This window comes from Mesoplodon mirus (genome assembly GCF_964341445.2).
Source record: "Mesoplodon mirus genome assembly, chromosome: 3".
NCBI classification, from domain to species: Eukaryota; Metazoa; Chordata; class Mammalia; order Artiodactyla; family Ziphiidae; genus Mesoplodon; species Mesoplodon mirus.
Genome location: NC_138978.1, coordinates 123,497,651 through 123,515,176, shown reverse-complemented (window position 1 = coordinate 123,515,176; position 17,526 = coordinate 123,497,651). Strand labels below are relative to the sequence as shown.

Genomic DNA, 17,526 nt, shown 5'->3' with positions numbered 1-17,526 from the left:
GTCCTCAGGTCCTCACTGGCTATTGGCTGGGAGATCTCAGTTTTCTGCTCTGTCGTCTTTTCCATAGGGCAGTTCACAGTATGGCAGTTGGTTTCCCTTAGAGCAAATGAGGGCACCCAAGATGGAAGCCATAGTCTTTGTATCCTAATCTCAGAAGTGACATCCCTTCATTTCTCCCACACACTGTTCATTAGAAGCGAGTCAATAGATCCAGCCCCCACTGAAGGGAAGGGGATTATGCAGGGACTTGACCAGGAGGCAGACATCAGGACACCAGTATTCACTTGGAAATGTACCTATACCACAAAGTCTGTTTTCTTAACAGAGTCGCTGGCCTATCTCACAGCTGCTACCCACGGTTTAGATGAAGAAGCTGAGAGCCTGAAGGAGACATTTGACCCAGAGAAGGAGGCAGTGAGTCTTTATTTACATAAGTATCTCTGATTACAGGATTAACTCTGAGATCTTGGGACTATTTAAACCTACAAATGTCACTCCCCACCTGGTTACCAGGAGAGGCAGAGAAACAAATGAGATCAAAGGAGGCTCCATAACCTTCCCTAGATGGTTCCTGAGAGCTGTTTGCTTTTAACCTTCTATCTTTCAGATTCCAGACATTGACCCTAATGCCAAGCTGCTTCAGCCACCTGCACCTATCATGCCATTGGATACCAATTGGCCCTTATTGACTGTGTCCAAAGGGTTCTTTGAAGGCTCCATTGCCAGCAAGGGTAAGTGCCCGCTTCTTCCATAGCATTTTTGTTGTGTGCTTGTTTTCTGAAAAGCTGTCCTAGAGAGTACCATTAACTATTCTGTCCTTTTCATCTGTCCTTTTTTCTGTGTGATGCCTCATGCAACACTGAGATGCCAGTTAAAGTTACGGTACGGTCTTAAAAACTAAATAAAAGCATTATGGCATCATTAAAATTTGGAAAATAGGAGGGAAAAAAAGAGATGTTTCTTAGTCCATGGCTCTAACAACCACTGTTAACATTTTGGTGTATTTTCTTAGGTTTTACCATATATGTAATCATACCCTCCATTCTGTGTTTTATCATTCATGACATACAATCTTAAGGTACTAACTCAGCTACCTCAATTCTGTCATGTGGGTATAGCCACTACCACTCCCACCCTTACACTCCTGTTTTCTCGGCTATGTCTACTAGTTTGTTTCTCCCAGCTGAGAGCCTAAATAGACCCTTGGGCATTTCGTGCCCAGTCCTGCTTTTTCTTCCATATCCTCTCATCTAGCCTTTGTCCTCATGCCCTGTACACACTGTAGTGGTGGTAACTTAGCAAAGATCTCAGCAAGAAATGCCAAGAGTTGGCACCAAAGGCTGGTTAGTAAGAAATTGTTTGAGGCAGTTTTTGGTGGCAGGAAGGCCAGTTGTTTTCATCTCTCTTCTATTCCCTCTCTCTGTGAAACCTATGCTAACCAAGTTAGCATAATATAGACATCACAAAAATAAACAAAAACAGTAAGTGGACAGAACATTGGCACCTGCTTCTGTAAGGATGCAACAGTTTGCCTGCAGAGGAGGCCATATCTCAGACTTAGCTGGCTGTAACCAGCTCCTTTCTGTTCCTTCCCTCTGTAGGGAAGGGAGGAGCACTGGCTGCTGACATTGACATTGACACTGTTGGTACTGAGGGCTGGGGAGAGGATGCGGAGCTGCAGCTGGACGAAGGTATGCATGTTCTTCTAGGAGTGTTCTGGGCAGATGGGCTCCCTGGAGTGGGACTGGGTTGTGGGGCAGTTCTGCAGGGTGCTGGACCATAGGACCAACAAGGATCCCAGTGTTTTCCTTTCCTTTGGCTAAAATTGTGTCACTTTGAGAATCTATGTTGAGCCTGGATTTTCCTTACAGATGGGTTTGTGGAGGCTACAGAAGGTTTGGGGGATGATGCTCTTGGCAAGGGACAGGAAGAAGGAGGTGGCTGGGATGTGGAAGAAGATCTGGAGCTCCCTCCTGAGCTGGTATGTGGAATTTTCACCCTTGTAAGGTTCTCTCCATTTCTCCTTGTGCAGGCCGGAGGCCTTATCATCCCCCCAACACCTGTCCTGAGGTCCCTGAACGGGAGGGGGTCTGGATCCTCCTAGTCTGATGCTTATCTCCCATTTGAAAGAAAGAAGAATAAGATTAACTAGGGTTGTGTCAGTGTCATCTTATGAAAAGGGAGCAAGCTTTTTTGCCTGATTGGAGCTTTTGGTGTATCGTTTTGTTACTGGGGAAGCTTCTCCTATTTTGAGAGTCATCTTCCACAACCACCACCCCTCCTCCCCAACAGAGGCTGGGAATAAGGTAGAGTTATGTTTAGATTTATCAGGGCAAATTGCTTGAATGGCTTAAAAAATGACTCACTCTTTTTTTTTCCCCTAGGATATACCCCCTGGTGTAGCTGGTGGGGCTGAGGATGGGTTCTTTGTGCCCCCGACTAAGGGAACCAGCCCAACTCAGGTAAGCAGGGAAACAGTCCTGTAGGGATAAGTGTTTCTGAGCTAGCTCTCCTTGATTAATGTGTAAATAATATCGACACTCTTCTATTACAGATACAGAGTAGGACTATTGGGAAGAGAAAGAGCAAAATTTCACTTGTCTTGGGTTTTCTGTTTCTTGTTAGATCTGGTGCAATAACTCTCAGCTTCCAGTTGATCACATCCTGGCAGGCTCTTTTGAAACAGCCATGCGGGTAAGTCTTAAAGCTACCTTGGCTTTTGTTGAGTGTGCCTTACCTAGGGTCCCAGGGGGATGACCGATTCATCTTAAGCAAATGGAAATTATTATACCCACAAGGGCAGAGGTGTATATTTAACGTGGAAGTCTTTGGTCTTGCCTAAGGAAACTTGCCTCATAAGGCTTTCCTCGTATGTGCTTTCAACCTGGCTTAGTAATCTCGTACGGTGGATTCTTCCAGCCATCTTCCACCCCTTTATGGCGTGCTTTCTGGCTCACATCACTGAAGTGAGCACCCCTTAAGGAACAGGTGTATGTTTTGAACGCTGAGCCGTGTGCTATAGTAGCACTAACAACCACAACTGCAACAGCCACTGACATTCAGTGTTGAGTGTGTGCCAGGCACTATCATAAATGCTTTATGGGTATTATTAAAGGAGGTAGATCCTATAATTAAATATAATTTACTGATGAGGAAACAGGTACAGAGAAGTTAAGTACGTTGCCCACTGCCAACTAGTTTTTAAGTAGCAGAGCCCAAATCTTATGTTTCTTTCCTCTTGTATTCCAGCTCCTTCATGACCAAGTAGGGGTAACCCAGTTTGGCCCCTACAAGCAACTGTTCCTGCAGACCTTTGCCCGAGGCCGTACCACCTATCAGGCCCTGCCCTGCCTGCCCTCCATGTATGGCTACCCTAATCGCAATTGGTAAGGCCCCTTGCTCCTGGCTTCTCTCTGTTCCAACTTAGGGTAGATATTTCAGATGGTCACCCCAGAGACAGAATTGGCCCAGAGCTGAGGTTTCCTAGTAGGAAAAGCTCTTTGGCTTGGCACTCTGTCAGGTTTGGTTTACACCCGCTGCATCCATTTCCCTAGCTTCTTTCAGAGCAGGGTATTGTGAGCATGTTGCCAGAAGAAGCGGTGAAGTCCTAGTGGGCTCCTGATCATCCCGTCTTCTTTCTCCTTCAGGAAGGATGCAGGGCTGAAGAACGGTGTACCGGCCGTGGGCCTGAAGCTCAATGACCTCATCCGACGGTTGCAGCTCTGCTACCAGCTCACCACAGCGGGCAAGTTTGAGGAGGCTGTGGAGACATTCCGTTCCATTTTACTCGGTGTGCCACTTCTTGTTGTGGACAATAAACAGGAGACTGCAGAGGTAAGGGCAGTCATAGTGTCATAGTCACACGTGTCATAGTGCTGGGCACCCCCACCTCCTTGCCTCTGTACCATGACCTTCTTTGGCCCCCTCTCCAGGCTCAGCAGCTCATCACCATTTGCCGTGAGTACATTGTGGGTTTGTCCATGGAGATAGAAAGGAAGAAGCTGCCCAAAGAGTCTCTAGAACAACAGAAGCGCATCTGTGAGGTAAGACCTCTGGGCCTCTAAGCAGTACAGAGGCGTCTTCCCTTTTACCCACTATTAGGTCTGAATTCTTTAGGTCTCAGTATGGGGAGTAAGAGAAATTTGGGCCCATTTCTGTGAGGAAAGGATATATTTCTCCACCCGTCTTCCTCATCTCATCAGTCCTCCATAACTAGGAGGCAGAAGATTTCTCTGCTTTATTGCCAATCCTGTTTTTATTGGGTTGTTTTGCTGTGTTTCTAATGCATATGTGACCCCTTATAAATGACCTATCCCAGCTTTAGCATCAGCGTGGCATGTGTTCCTCCTTCTGTCCACCAGATGGCAGCCTATTTCACCCACTCAAACCTGCAGCCAGTGCACATGATCCTGGTGCTACGTACAGCCCTCAACCTCTTCTTCAAGCTCAAGAACTTTAAGACTGCTGCCACCTTTGCTCGGCGCCTGTTGGAACTTGGGCCCAAGCCGGAGGTGGCTCAACAGGTATGTGGGAACCCCTTTAGTGAGCGTAGGGGAACTAGATCTGCTCTTACATGGAGGGAGTCGAAGACCAAGGTCCTTGTCTCTGAAACAAAGTGCTGTATAACAACATTCAACAAAAAGAGCCAACAAAATACCACCCTCTACTTACTGGCATGGGGACCTCCCTTTGTTCCTGGAAACTGAACTAATATCTTACTCAGACATGGCACCACTGTGAGAGTGTGACCTGCAATATGGAACAGGTCCTCTGTACCTGAAAATCAACCCAATCCTGTCCTTAAGTTCTAGATTTCCCCTCACCACCACCACTAGCCTTCATATACATGTCCCATTACTTGTGTTTTCCAAAAGCTTTCTATTTGTGCAATGAAAGCCAGTTTTAACCCTTTCAGGACTAACCCTGAGAATTCTCAGACTTAGTGGAGGAGTATGAGTCTAGATCCATGGAGCCACTTTGGGATAGAGAAGGAGAAAGCCTGATACAACAGGAATGGCAACTGTTACCCCTTCACATATGACCTATACAGAGGACGTATTCTGTATTCATTCAGTACAATTGCATCTACATCAAAGAAACTACTAAACCATGGTGATGAGATCATTTGAGTTGTGGTGTGCAGCTTTCAGTCCTCTTAAATAAAATATTCCTTCACTCTTTTAGACCCGCAAAATCCTGTCTGCCTGTGAGAAGAACCCCACAGATGCCTACCAGCTCAATTATGACATGCACAACCCTTTTGACATCTGTGCTGCATCTTATCGGCCCATCTACCGTGGAAAGCCAGTGGAGAAATGTCCACTCAGTGGGGCCTGCTATTCGCCTGAGTTCAAGGGTCAGATCTGCAGGGTCACTACAGTAAGTACTGTCCTTGAGAAATACATCTAGAATTCATTCTGTCTTGAGGGAAGGACCAACTAGCATGTTGGTCCTTTTTGTCTCCTGTATTTCCCCCTCACACCTTGAGGCAGTGACACTGGAGGAGGGTAGAACTTCCCACTGCTCCTTCCAGTCAGTAACAATAACAAACCACTTTACTGTGCTCACTGAGGTGTGGAGGGAGTAGGCTTTCTAGGCTTCTCACCCTCACAAATCCCTAACTTTCTTCTATTTCTTCTTCCATAGGTGACAGAGATTGGCAAAGATGTGATTGGTTTAAGGATCAGCCCTCTGCAGTTTCGCTAAGGCCTGCTTCATGTGTGTAGGGTTAAGCACCATGTTTTCCCACAGACAGTTAGCCTTTATATCCTTCTAACTCCTTCCTCCTCAACTACCCTTCATATTATTGATGTTTAGCTCTCTCTACCCTAAAACCTAATGTCCTTTTCTCTTCTTCTATGGCTAATCAAAATGTCTAAACCTGACTTTTTTTTTTTTTTTTTTTTTTTTTTGCCTCTGAGGACCTCTCATCTCAAGGTAACTACAGTTGTGGTCACGATTGGCCTTGCCTTCCCAGCTTGGATCGTTCAAAGAACATTTGTGATGAACATTTGTGAAATAAATTCCTTCTATATTTATTCCTTCCCTCCCCACCACCTTTGTGTACTTTTTGTTAGAAAGGAATGAGATGTAATAAATAAGATAGCATCTTTTACTCAGTCATAAACAAGCTGTTAGCCATCCCCATTTTCCTTGGGCATTTAAACTCCGAGGCAGATATCCTCTGTGTGGCCAGAAACTTAAAGTCTGAGAAGAAACTATTTGATTTTCCAGAAATGCACATCACTTTTTGTTGACTTGTTCTTTACAAAGATTGTTCTTGTATTTTGTTTCTCACACTAAATAAAGTAAATTTCTACGAGAGCTTTGTGGCTTGCCATTTGTTTCCTGGACACTCTCATGTTCCTACTTATTCCACGTAGCTGTCCCATCAAAGCAGATACCTTTCCTTCAATAATTATTTTTAATTACAAAGGTAATAAATACCTATTTGTTTTTTAAAGTACATATTTTTCATAGGATATAGTGAATTGCTGTGAGAATGGTAGAAAGCAAGTAGTTCCCCTATTCCATTATTGACTGCAACTTCCATCTATTGCTAATTATAGAGTGTATTCATTGAGCACCTGCCACGTACTTGGTACTGTTCTAGATGTTTTATGTGATATATATGTGATTAATTGGTAATACATTGTATATAGTACAGAAATTACAATGACAATACAGAATTTTGCTTGTCATGTACTAAGATTAATTCCGTAGAGTGATGTACTGTGCCTTTGATTAAAATATATACTTTTTTCATTTTAAATTCATGTTTTCAATAAACAGTACATTCATATAGTTCAGAAATCAGTAAATGTAAAAAGCTATTCTGTAACATCTTCCTCCCACCCTTTTCGTCAGCCACCCAGTTCCTATCGCCTTCCCCAAAACAGGTAACTGCCGTTGTTAGCTTCCTTATATCCTGCCAGAGATTTTTTGATGTATAAACAAGCAGTTATGAATATGTTCTTCCCTATCCCCCTGTTATACCTAAATGGAAGCATACTAATGATTTTAAGTTGCCTTTTTATTCATGGATATGTGAGTTATTTCCAGTCTTTGGATATTATAAACAGTGCTGCAATGAGCAACTTGAACGTACATTGGACAGGTGTGGAAAGTGAATCTGAGGATAAACTATAAGTGTAACTCCTGCTGTCAAAGAGGGCAGGGCTTTGTATCTTTTTAGCTTTAAAAGATACTTTCTTAAACAGAATCCCCAAATTAAGCCTGCCCTCTCAAAAATTTGCACACTACTTTCATAACACTTTCTCAAGTTATAAACATTCTTTCTGTAGCCATAGGCAAGTTGATGAAAAATTTTGGCAAAATGGCAAAAATTTTCTGTAAGTTTAAAATAAATTATAAAATTAATTTTGCATACCAACAAACGTTCTGAACTGAGGGATATGAAAAAAGTGGACAATCCTCATGAAGCTTATGTAATTGGGGAAACAAAATGGATACATGTGAAATAATTAAATACCAGGCAAGAATTTGAAGTTGGTTAATAAACAGTGGAGAACCATTAAGTCCTTACTTGAGAGAGTGATATAAAGAAAATGTTGTAACATACTGTTTTGCAACAGTGTTCACTATACGTGAAAGGTGGGAGGTGAGTAAATACTGAGATGAGGTGTTAGGCTTATCAATAGTAAAGCAAGTTTAAGAAATAGTGCAAAGGAAGAATCATGCTTATTTTCAACTCCATCTTAATTCTCTTATTTACCATCTGATGTTTTCCTTATTAACATACTTATATTACCATATTAATGTAAAGCCAATATAAATACCTGTAATGTGTGCATGGTATAGTCATATTAGAGATAACACATGTTAAGCCGTTTGGAGTTGAATGAGAAAGTTAACCTGGAATAGATGTTACAGATGTTTGGGAGAAAGAGATTAATCAGGGAAGGACCTTAGAGTCCCAAATTTAATGTTACATATTTGTAGTATGAGTCCTAGAGTGGTGAAGGGTTTTGAACAAAGCAATTTAATGACAAGAGTTGGGACTGGAATTTAGGTCTTCTGACTCCAGAGTGTTTTCTCCCAAATCACAGTACTTGTGCCTGGAAGAACACAGTAGGTTTTGCACAGGTATGATTTTAAAAGTCTGTGCCCTATATGTCAAGGAAAGAGTAAATACCTAAACTGGTGTTTGACACAAGTACTCAAGTGTGTGTTTTGGAAGATAAGGATGAAAGTCATGAAGTAACTTCTTTCATTTAGTGTGATTTCTCCCTTTTAAACTTTATGGTACTTTATCCTTACTTCTTATAAGACACTTAACCTTGTGCCATACTTACTGTGTGTATGTCTAATCCTACCTCCAGCCTAATCCCCAGTCAACTACCTTACAGCAAGGGCTGGTCCTGATTTCTCTCTCTGCCCTCCACTGTGCCCAGCATAGGATATTAAACAACGACAGATGCCTTCCAAGTGCTGAGATAGGTTTGTCTCAGGCAGTTGATGCATTCTCACAGATCTGAATAGAACAATTCCAGAGGAGGGAAGGGATGTCTGGAGTTGTCTTTATCTGAGCCTCCTCCAACTACACTCCATTGAGTTCTGCATAGAGAAAAGGAGATAGGGAAGGCAGGTCTATTACCACTACATTCCAATTGCCTCCTTGCTTAGTCTAAGGTCCAAGAGTCGCTTTTTCTGCCTGATTTAGTTAACTAACATTGAGTTCGAAGTTATTGGCACTGTGACAGTTTTAATGGGGTGCAGGGAAATCAGAGATATCCACTAGATTCTGCAGAGAAACATGCCTCATTAGGGCCTGGGAGAGCAAAGAGCAGCCAGTGAGTGCCCAAGTTTTAGTCCCTAGCCTAGGAGCTGAGGGTGCAGCAGTGAACACGACAGATGAAAATCCTTGCTATCATGCTGCTTAAATTCCAAGGGGCTTGAGAGGAGATAACGATAAATAAATAAAATACATAGTATGTCAGATAGTGGTAAGTGTTGAGAAAAATAAAGAGGAAAAGGGTATAGGAAGTGTATATGTGTGGGGGGGAGGGGTTGCAATTTTATTTAGTGAGGCCGAATAAGGCACTTCAGAGAAGATGACGTTTGAGTAAAATACTGAGGGAAGTGAGAGGAAATTAGCATGTTGGGTGTACGGTTAACTGTCGTTATTGATTACACATGCACAGCTTCTGGTTGTTCGTAGGCAGTTTGTCCCAATTTGGCCTACCCACAGTTCAGGAAGAAATAATAAGCCAGGTAATGCGGGCAGTTGAAAGAAAGGAGGCCAAGCCAGTAAGAAACCTGGCAGAAGGTAACAGTAAATTCCGCTCTGTTGGTTCTACGTTCCTAGAGAAAGAGGGGAAGAAAAAAAAAAAAGAAAAAAAAAAATCGAAGCTTCCTGTCCCTTTAAAAATGGCGGCCCGGCACGGGCCAACAATGCCATTGGTTGCACGAGGCAGAGGGGGAGGGCGCGGGGGGTGGGGCGAGGAGCCCTGCCTCCTACGGCACGGCGGAGGTGGCAAGATGGCCGCGGCTGAGGAGGATGGTGGTGTTGGGGCTGAAGCCGACCGGGAATTGGAAGAGCTTCTGGAAAGTAAGAGCCCGTAATGGGAAAGGCCCGAAGGGGGCAGGTGTAAGGATCCCTTCAGCGTGTTAGGTCAACCTGAGGTATTTGGGGCGGAGCAGGAAAGGTTCTCCAAAGGTTGGTCGGCGGCGGAGAGTCTGCGACCCCCGAGATAATCTCTGGGTCACCCTCTCCTTCCTCCGCGGCGAGAGCCGAGGAGCTCGCTTTGGGTCCCTGAGCGGCCCAGACCGTTGATCTCCTTGCCGGAGGGGAAACTAACCCAGAGGACGATGTTTCACGATCCCGCTCCAAACTCGCCTTACTTTAGATTAGTAAGTTCTTAAAGTCTGACTTTCTCCCCGCCGGCAGCAGCCTTCGGTCCTCGGTGGGCCGCGAACCGGACATCCACGGATTGCTACCATTAACTCTTAGCGCGCCCGAAGTGCGTCCTTCTGTGCACTGTCCTGTTCTCCTTAACATGGAAGACACGCCTTTCCTTCTCCCAGTCCTTTCACCTTTCTCTCACCAGGCCCCTTTCCAGTTCTTTCATCATGTCAGAGCTCAAACACACTCCCTTCCCATTATTTTGAAAAACAGGGTGAGAGGGCCTCTGGGGAAGACAGTTCACCCTCTTAAAAGAGGGTGGCTGTACTTTTCCTCCTTAGCCCTGTTTCTTGCCCAGAGTGGGGCCGCTGTCCTCCCCTTACACTTAGAGTCTGGCAAGCAGAATGGTGGTGAGGACAGAGGCTTTTCAGGGAAGAGGTGAATATTTTTTGTCTCTTGCTCAGTCACAGACACAGTGGGCAGGCGGAAAGATGAACAGAAATTGTGAGAAGTGCTAAGTGACTGTGTGAGTCTGCAGAGAGGAGGCCAGAGGGAGCTCTAAGAGCTTTGGGGAGGGAGAGTGAAACTGGAAGATAGAGTTCAGTGCCCTCCCATGGAGTGTAATATGGAGTCCCTCAGTTCATACTAGTACCAGGACCCATGGGAAGCTAGGTGAAACATCTTGTGGCTTCAGCTCTCTTGCCAAAGATTATTCCCTTTAGGGCTCCAGAATGAGTTCAGGGGGTTAAGGACATCTGTGTTCTCTGCTCCCCTTGGATATCTGTATGGGATTTCTAGGGATCATTAAAGAATGGCAAGGAAGGCACTGTATAGATGGAGATGTCTCTGCAGAAGTTTTAACTCTCTTCTCCCAGCTCTGAGAGAGATGCTTGTTGCATCTTAAGCGATTTCTTCCCCTTTGATCACAATAAATTAGGTAATGGGGAGGGAAGTGGGAGGCTTATTGAGGGGTGGGTCAGGAGAGGGAGACTCAAAAAAAGGAGAAAATTTTAGGAAAGTTGACAGTGTGAAAGATTGTTCTCTTAATGCTTTTCCCAGAAACCCCCCAGCCTTGCATCCTCATCCATCCCCAAATACACGCCATGTTTCTTGTTTCTGAAGGTGCTCTTGATGATTTCGATAAGGCCAAACCCTCTCCAGCACCCCCTCCTACCACCACGGCCCCTGATGCTTCGGGGTCCCAGAAGAGATCGCCGGGAGACACTGCCAAAGTATACATTCCACCCACTTAATGGATGGGGGTGGGGGACAATGGGCATGCAGCTCTGAGCAGGGGTTGGGCAGGCCCCTGTGGGCCAGAGGGGAGTTGGGGGAGGTGCCTTGGCCTCACATTGCTGAGTGCTCTTGCAGGCCTCAGTCCTTGTGAAACAGGGACTTGAGATTGAGTAGAGGGATCTCAAGGAAGTTCTTTAAGAAAAGAGCAGATTTAAATGGTTGGATTGGGAGTGACACTCCATACCGTTCCCTCAGTGGCCAGATGCCTTTTTGCTGCTCTCAGTAAGAGAGGTAGTCAGAATGTCCAGTGGAGGTGGGTAGGAGGGAAGCACTGCCTTTCCCAGAGCCACTGCCTGTGACTTTTGTCAGAGGTCATGTGCAGCGGGGTGCCAAGTAAGAGATGCACTTAGGCCACGTTCTCCCCTGCAGGATGCCCTCTTCGCCTCCCAAGAGAAGTTTTTCCAGGAACTGTTTGACAGCGAGCTGGCTTCCCAAGCCACTGCAGAGTTTGAGAAAGCAATGAAGGAGTTGGCTGAGGAAGAGCCCCACCTGGTAGAGCAGTTCCAAAAGCTCTCAGAGGCTGCTGGGAGAGTAGGTGAGGAGGGGGCCCCAGACAACTGAAAATGTCTGAGCAAACCTCCTAGGTCATTGTTGCGTGAGGACACCAAACTTTATAAAGTTGACAGCAATTATGATACCACCGCTATGGGATGGGGGAGGAGATGGGAGGAGGCATGAGACCCTGTTTAATGAAAAGCGTGAGATAAGTTGGAAAGTAACAGAAAAGATTATTGAAAAGGGACCGTTTCAGAGGTCACAGTGTTAACGTGGGTGTCATTGTGGAGAACAAACTGACACACAGTTATGTAGTTTTGTGAAAATAACTATGAAGATAACCGTAGAGTCTTCAAAGATTTGGGGTGCTAGTGATTCCCTAGTACATGCTCCATATCCAAGCTGGTAACCAGGTCAGTCTAGGCGAGCAAACAGTTAAAATCCTAAATGACCTTGGCTCTTTTCATCTCTCCTAGGCAGTGATGCGACTTCCCAACAAGAATTCACTTCTTGCCTAAAGGAGACATTAAGTGGACTAGCCAAGAATGCCACTGACCTTCAGGTGAGGGGGAAGAGATAGGGAACCACAAGGGGCCCACTCCCAGACACTTCACCAGCAGAGTCTCAAAAGGCAGACTCTCTTGGGTATCATCTCAAGTCTGTCCCTGCCTGACTACTTTGCTACAGGCAAGTTTAAATAGTTCTTTCCCATCTGAATGGTTGGTGAGCATCCCAAGAAGGTAGTATACTTGCTCACCTCCCTCCTGTCCTTTCTAGAACTCTGGCATGTCAGAAGAGGAGCTGACCAAGGCCATGGAAGGCCTGGGCATGGACGAAGGAGACGGGGAAGGGACCATCCTCCCCATCATGCAGAGTATCATGCAGAACCTCCTGTCCAAGGATGTGCTGTACCCGTCACTGAAGGAGATCACAGAAAAGGTTTGTGAACTTCTATTTATGCTTTTCCTCTTTGTTCCCCATTGTATCAACTCCTGTGAGCTGCTTTGTCTATTTAGAGCCTGCAGAGATAGAGTAACTCAAGTGTACAGGTTCATCTATTTTTTTCTCCTTTATTTATTTGGAGGGGGAGAGTTAGGGAGGAGTTGTATCTCCAAGAGAATAAAGCTACCATACGGAGGATGTTTAAGGTAGAAGGGGAAATGCTTCAGCTCTAGTTTTCTGTAAATTGTTCTAAGTCTCTGTTGTTATCTGATCAGCCTTTCTTGCATTTCCAACTTCATTCATTTCTCCAATAAGTTTTCACTGAGGATTTACTGGCTTTATGCTGTGAACAATTTTAAGAGTAGTTTAAATGATGGTCTCTGCCATCACAGAGCTTATAGTGTCACTGAAGAGATTTTTAAAGGTTGTTAAAACAAACAAAAAAGAAGGAATATGTGACAGAGATCATATGTGGCCCTTAAAGCCTCAAATATTTACTATCTGGCTCTTCACAGAAAAAGTTTTCTGTCCTCTGGTGACCGTAAATGCTAGCATAGCCAGGTGATCTGATTGAAGTGAGTGCTACTTCTCATGCTGAACTCGCTTATTTAGCTTTTCCTTCTCCTATGTTCCTGTGCCCTTCATGTTTTACTCTTCGTCATATTTTATTGCCCTTACTTATTCATTGTTCACTTACTTCCTCCCCACCCATTCTCTCTTTGCTTAGTATCCAGAATGGTTGCAGACTCACCGAGAATCTCTACCTCCAGAGCAGTTTGAAAAATATCAGGAACAACACAGTGTCATGGGCAAAATATGTGAGCAGTTTGAGGCAGAAACCCCCACAGATAGTGAGGCCACTCAAAAGGCTCGTTTTGAGGTGGTGCTGGACCTCATGCAGCAGGTAAGGCCTCCTCTTGCTGTCTGCCCGCTGCTGCTATCTGCTTGCGTGTTCAGTGGAGGAGGTGTCCTGGAAGGATGCCTCCCTGCCCAGCTAAGGTGGAGGAGGGAGCGCAGGAGAGGCCACACAGCATGGTCTTCTCTCTTGTTCCTCTTTCCTTATTTTCCAGCTACAGGATTTGGGCCATCCTCCAAAAGAGCTTGCTGGGGAGATGGTGAGTATACCTTCTCGTATACTTTAATCTGAGCCCCAGTTTCCAGTATTTTGTAACCTTTAGTGATTCCACCTAAGGTGATAATTGTGGCTGCTGGGGATGGACCCTCAGAAGCTCTAACTTTCTGAAATAGGAGGAGTTATCTGAGTCCCTTCATCTCTTCTCCAGCCTCCTGGCCTCAACTTTGACCTGGATGCCCTCAATCTCTCGGGCCCACCAGGTGCCAATGGCGAACAGTGTCTGATCATGTGAAACACAACATGCTTTCTTCCCTGATTCCCAGCCGTGGGGGAACGTCTGGAGTCAGCAGAACCACTGGGAGCTGAGGCAGGAGTGTCGCCTACAGGAGTGGTCTGCCCACTGCCATCTGCCATCCCACCCAAGATTGTGCCATATCAGCTGAGGCTTTTTCTCTGTACTTCTAGGAGTAAGGCCTGTTCTGCAGATCATTTCTGTGAACCCCTTCCATTGTGGTTTCTGCTGCTAGCAAAGGCCCAGCTACCTACCAGGTGAAGGAAGGTGTCCCTTTGGGGGCATGCACCTTCTTTCCTCTCCCAAAATAATGTTATACAGGGCCACACTGAGTTCACTTTTGTACCCAGGGTCTTCGTGCCTTGTCTCTACTCCCTGTCTTGGACCTGGGGAGCAGGGACAGAGTCCTAGGACTCTATATTTCTATAGTTCTCTTGGGCAGCACCTGTGGGAATGAATGGGGAGAAACTTAGCCTGGGCTGGGGGTTTAGGTCTGTCACCACACCCTCTTGCCTTCAGACTGTTCTGAATTCTCTGAAGGGAAAGTAAGTGGGGGGGCTTTTGCATCTAAAAATATTACTCTTTCACAGTAGGTTGAAAGAGAAGCCCTGGGATTCTCCTCTCTCCAGGTACAGAGTCCTCAATTCCCTGTTCCAGCCTGAGAACTCAAGTAGCTGCTCTGTTCTTTCTATAATGCTATGTGATCTGGGTGAACTCAGCCCTTGACCTTCCTTTACCCCCTGCCTCTCCTCTCATCTCTCTATTTTAAATACCTCTTTATTCCAACCCTTCTCTGAGCCCAAACTGTGACAAAGAAGGGCCCATCCTGTTTCCCCTCATCTAGTCCATCCACCACCCTCACTGCCCCCCCATCTCCCTGGCAAACATATATAATTATAGTGTCAGGTCTAGGAAATGAAGTACTGTTCTTCTCCAGATACATTTTGGCTTATTTGAGACATCTGATTCCTTTGAATCCTGTTCATTGATTCAGGGAGGTAGCTTGGGAAAGGTGGGGTGGGATGCAGCCTGGGTCCTTTTTCCTGACTAATAAATATTCTGAGTGAGGGATTGTAGCCTGTTTTTCATCCAAGTCTTTTCCTAATCTTCCTCAGCTTCTCTAAGCTGCCGTGTGAGGAATGTTAGCATAACATTGCATTACTGGGTTCTACCACCACTTCCTTTCCCCAGCTCAGTCTGCACCTCAGTTGGCAAAGGAGACTGAATGGCCATCTTTCCTCATTTTCTCTGAATACTTCAATTTGGGAAACCCTTCAACTGGTATTGTATTTTAACATTTCACAGTATTATTATTAATGTTAGTAATATATTGTTAACATGCTTACTAAATTATTTTTCTTTGAGCTGACCTTGCTCTTCTCTGTGGGAACCAGTGAATCTGTAGACCTTGGCTGCCACATGTTGGTGGATACTCTGGTCAGACCAGCTGGCTGTCCTGGTTCAGCACTCAGAAAATAACTTCCAGAGCAAATTTGTACTTATCATTTGTGGCACTTTGAGCTCGTGACATGTCACTTTCCCTTGGGTTAAGACTTTTCACCCCTTAAGATCCCACACATTCTGTGGTATTGGCGAGGAAGGAGATGTTCTTAAGGCCTAAGGCTGTTTGGGAAGGTCCAGCTACTGTACCTTAGAGTACAGAAGAGCCCGGGTCTGAATCTGAGACTCCTCTCCTCTGCAAGAGATGGGAAAGTACAGACAGAGTTGTGATGATGGTCGCAGGACGTGAATGGCCAAAATTCTCTCCTTATAACTCTAGCCAAAAACTGGATGAGGAAAGAGAAAAAGGAGGGAAGAACGAAAGGGCCTTGCACCTTGAACTATGTGCCAGTTTTCCTTTACACATTCTCACTTATGCTGGCCTGGCCAGGGCTTACGCCAGGAACCTAAACAGATGCCGCCTTAAGTTTTGTTCCCAGGCCATTCATTTTCATTTTGATTTTGATTGAACATGAACAAATTGACCTCAGGTTACGCTCTGTTCCAGAAATACTATTTGAATTATTCTAGGACTTGTGGAAAGATGGAGCAGTCCTTCTCAAACTGTGGTAAAGGACCAGGTTTTTTGTTTTATAAGTATCCTATCCTTTGTCCACCAATATGTGTTCCATATGCGCAGTTCACACTGTGGGCTACCCACCACACAAGTTTGACAACACCAAACTGACCAGACCTCTTCCACAGGATAAGGCCACTGATCATGCATTTGGATATTATAGCAGTCAAAATGCTAGGGAATTCCCTGGCAGTCCAGTGGTTAGGACTCCGAGCTTCCACTGCAGGGGTCATGGATGGGTTCGATCCCTGGTTGGGGAACTAAGATCCCACATGCCCCACGGCGTGGCCAAATAAATAAAAAAATAACAAAATGCTAAAAGGTTTCTGAACACATTTAATTTCTAACTCATTCTTGTTGCAGACTGGTGAAAAACTGTTCACAGACCAGTACAAATTTCCAACCACCTGAGTAGCACTGCTCTGGGGCCCTCCTCAGTCTCTCCACAGCTGCATCAGCCAAAGGGATACATTTCTATACTTGTTCCATGTGAGGGTTGCTTCTACTGAACCTTTTCTTCAGCAAGAATGTGTCACTGTAAGGACGTTTCTAGTATTTTTCTAGCCTGCCTTTGCTGCTTAAAATAACCATCACAAAGCTTAGGTTTAAGCTGTATGTTAAGTGTTTATGCTGCTCTCAAACTTTAAAGGAAGTGCCCCTTTGTTCCAAAGCTCTGTACATTAGAAAACAAATTTGTGATTGTGTGGATGGTTTAATTAAGAAGTTAGTACTGTGATAATCACGTTCCTATGATTCTGGAACATCCTGGCAGGGGCCCCATGAGGTGCTTATAATGTGCTGCTGAGATGGCTTTTTGGGAGCTTGGGAGAAACGATGGCCCACAGTAAATGAAGTAGAGATGACAGACCATACGAAAAATGATCAAAAGGCTTAGAGGAAGTATGCATGCAAGAATGAGTGGATATTTCACTGGAAAACCCACCTGCTGACTATGTTTCTCAGGAGGGCCTCAGGAAAATTTTGTATAAAGGAAAGGCACTAATGAAAGGGTCACCAGCATGTTTGAGAAGAAGTGGTTGTCTCTGTGGGTGGAGGCTGATGGAAGAGGATGTTTAAGAACTGGTTTCCCTGGTAGTGGTGGGGATAATAGGATCCTAGCATTTGTCCCTGATAGCAGAGGCCAAATGGCAACACTTAACTCTCAGAAGCAGGGTGGGTGAATTTCTATAAGGGTAGCATGGTCAAAGTGGAGGTGGCTAATGGAACGTGGGTGGTCTTAGGGACCATATAGATGGACAGTCAAGTAGGGTATGATTTACATATAATTAAGAGTGACCAAGAATGGTTGAACAGAAGGCTGAGGTCAGTAACTTCAAAGAAAAGTCACAATTCCTTGCCTAGTTTATAGGCCTGAGACAGTTCTCGGACTCAATCTGTCAATTGAATGCACAATTTACTTAGTTAACCGTACACTAGGGAAAGAAGACTACCCAAAATTTTTGAGTTGGAAAACCAGGGATACG

General features: G+C 45.0%; 2 protein-coding genes across 3 annotated transcripts in view; both read left to right on the top strand.

The window, feature by feature from the left end:
• COPA (COPI coat complex subunit alpha) overlaps window positions 1-6,322 on the top strand; it is a 50,727-nt gene extending 44,405 nt beyond the window's left edge. Inside the window, exons 22-33 of the mRNA XM_082613743.1 lie at window positions 326-414; window positions 608-731; window positions 1,602-1,691; window positions 1,872-1,981; window positions 2,385-2,462; window positions 2,626-2,694; window positions 3,250-3,386; window positions 3,648-3,834; window positions 3,933-4,043; window positions 4,362-4,523; window positions 5,185-5,379; window positions 5,647-6,322. Coding sequence (XP_082469869.1) covers window positions 326-414; window positions 608-731; window positions 1,602-1,691; window positions 1,872-1,981; window positions 2,385-2,462; window positions 2,626-2,694; window positions 3,250-3,386; window positions 3,648-3,834; window positions 3,933-4,043; window positions 4,362-4,523; window positions 5,185-5,379; window positions 5,647-5,706 — 1,412 coding nt within the window. The 3' untranslated portion in view covers window positions 5,707-6,322. The remainder of the gene's footprint in view (window positions 1-325; window positions 415-607; window positions 732-1,601; window positions 1,692-1,871; window positions 1,982-2,384; window positions 2,463-2,625; window positions 2,695-3,249; window positions 3,387-3,647; window positions 3,835-3,932; window positions 4,044-4,361; window positions 4,524-5,184; window positions 5,380-5,646) is intronic.
• A 3,144-nt stretch (window positions 6,323-9,466) lies between these two features.
• On the top strand, window positions 9,467-16,363 carry PEX19 (peroxisomal biogenesis factor 19). Of its 2 annotated transcripts, none has more exons than XM_082612449.1 (8): window positions 9,467-9,571; window positions 10,988-11,097; window positions 11,531-11,696; window positions 12,133-12,218; window positions 12,434-12,595; window positions 13,326-13,502; window positions 13,669-13,713; window positions 13,934-16,363. In XM_082612449.1, the coding sequence occupies exons 1-8, from the start codon at window positions 9,502-9,504 to the stop codon at window positions 13,955-13,957; spliced, it is 840 nt and encodes a 279-aa protein (XP_082468575.1). In that variant the 5' UTR covers window positions 9,467-9,501; the 3' UTR covers window positions 13,958-16,363. The 2 variants fall into 2 exon arrangements, with proteins under 2 accessions (XP_082468575.1, XP_082468574.1); XM_082612448.1 differs by having other exon boundaries at window positions 13,882-16,363.
• The last annotated feature ends 1,163 nt before the right edge of the window (window positions 16,364-17,526 follow it).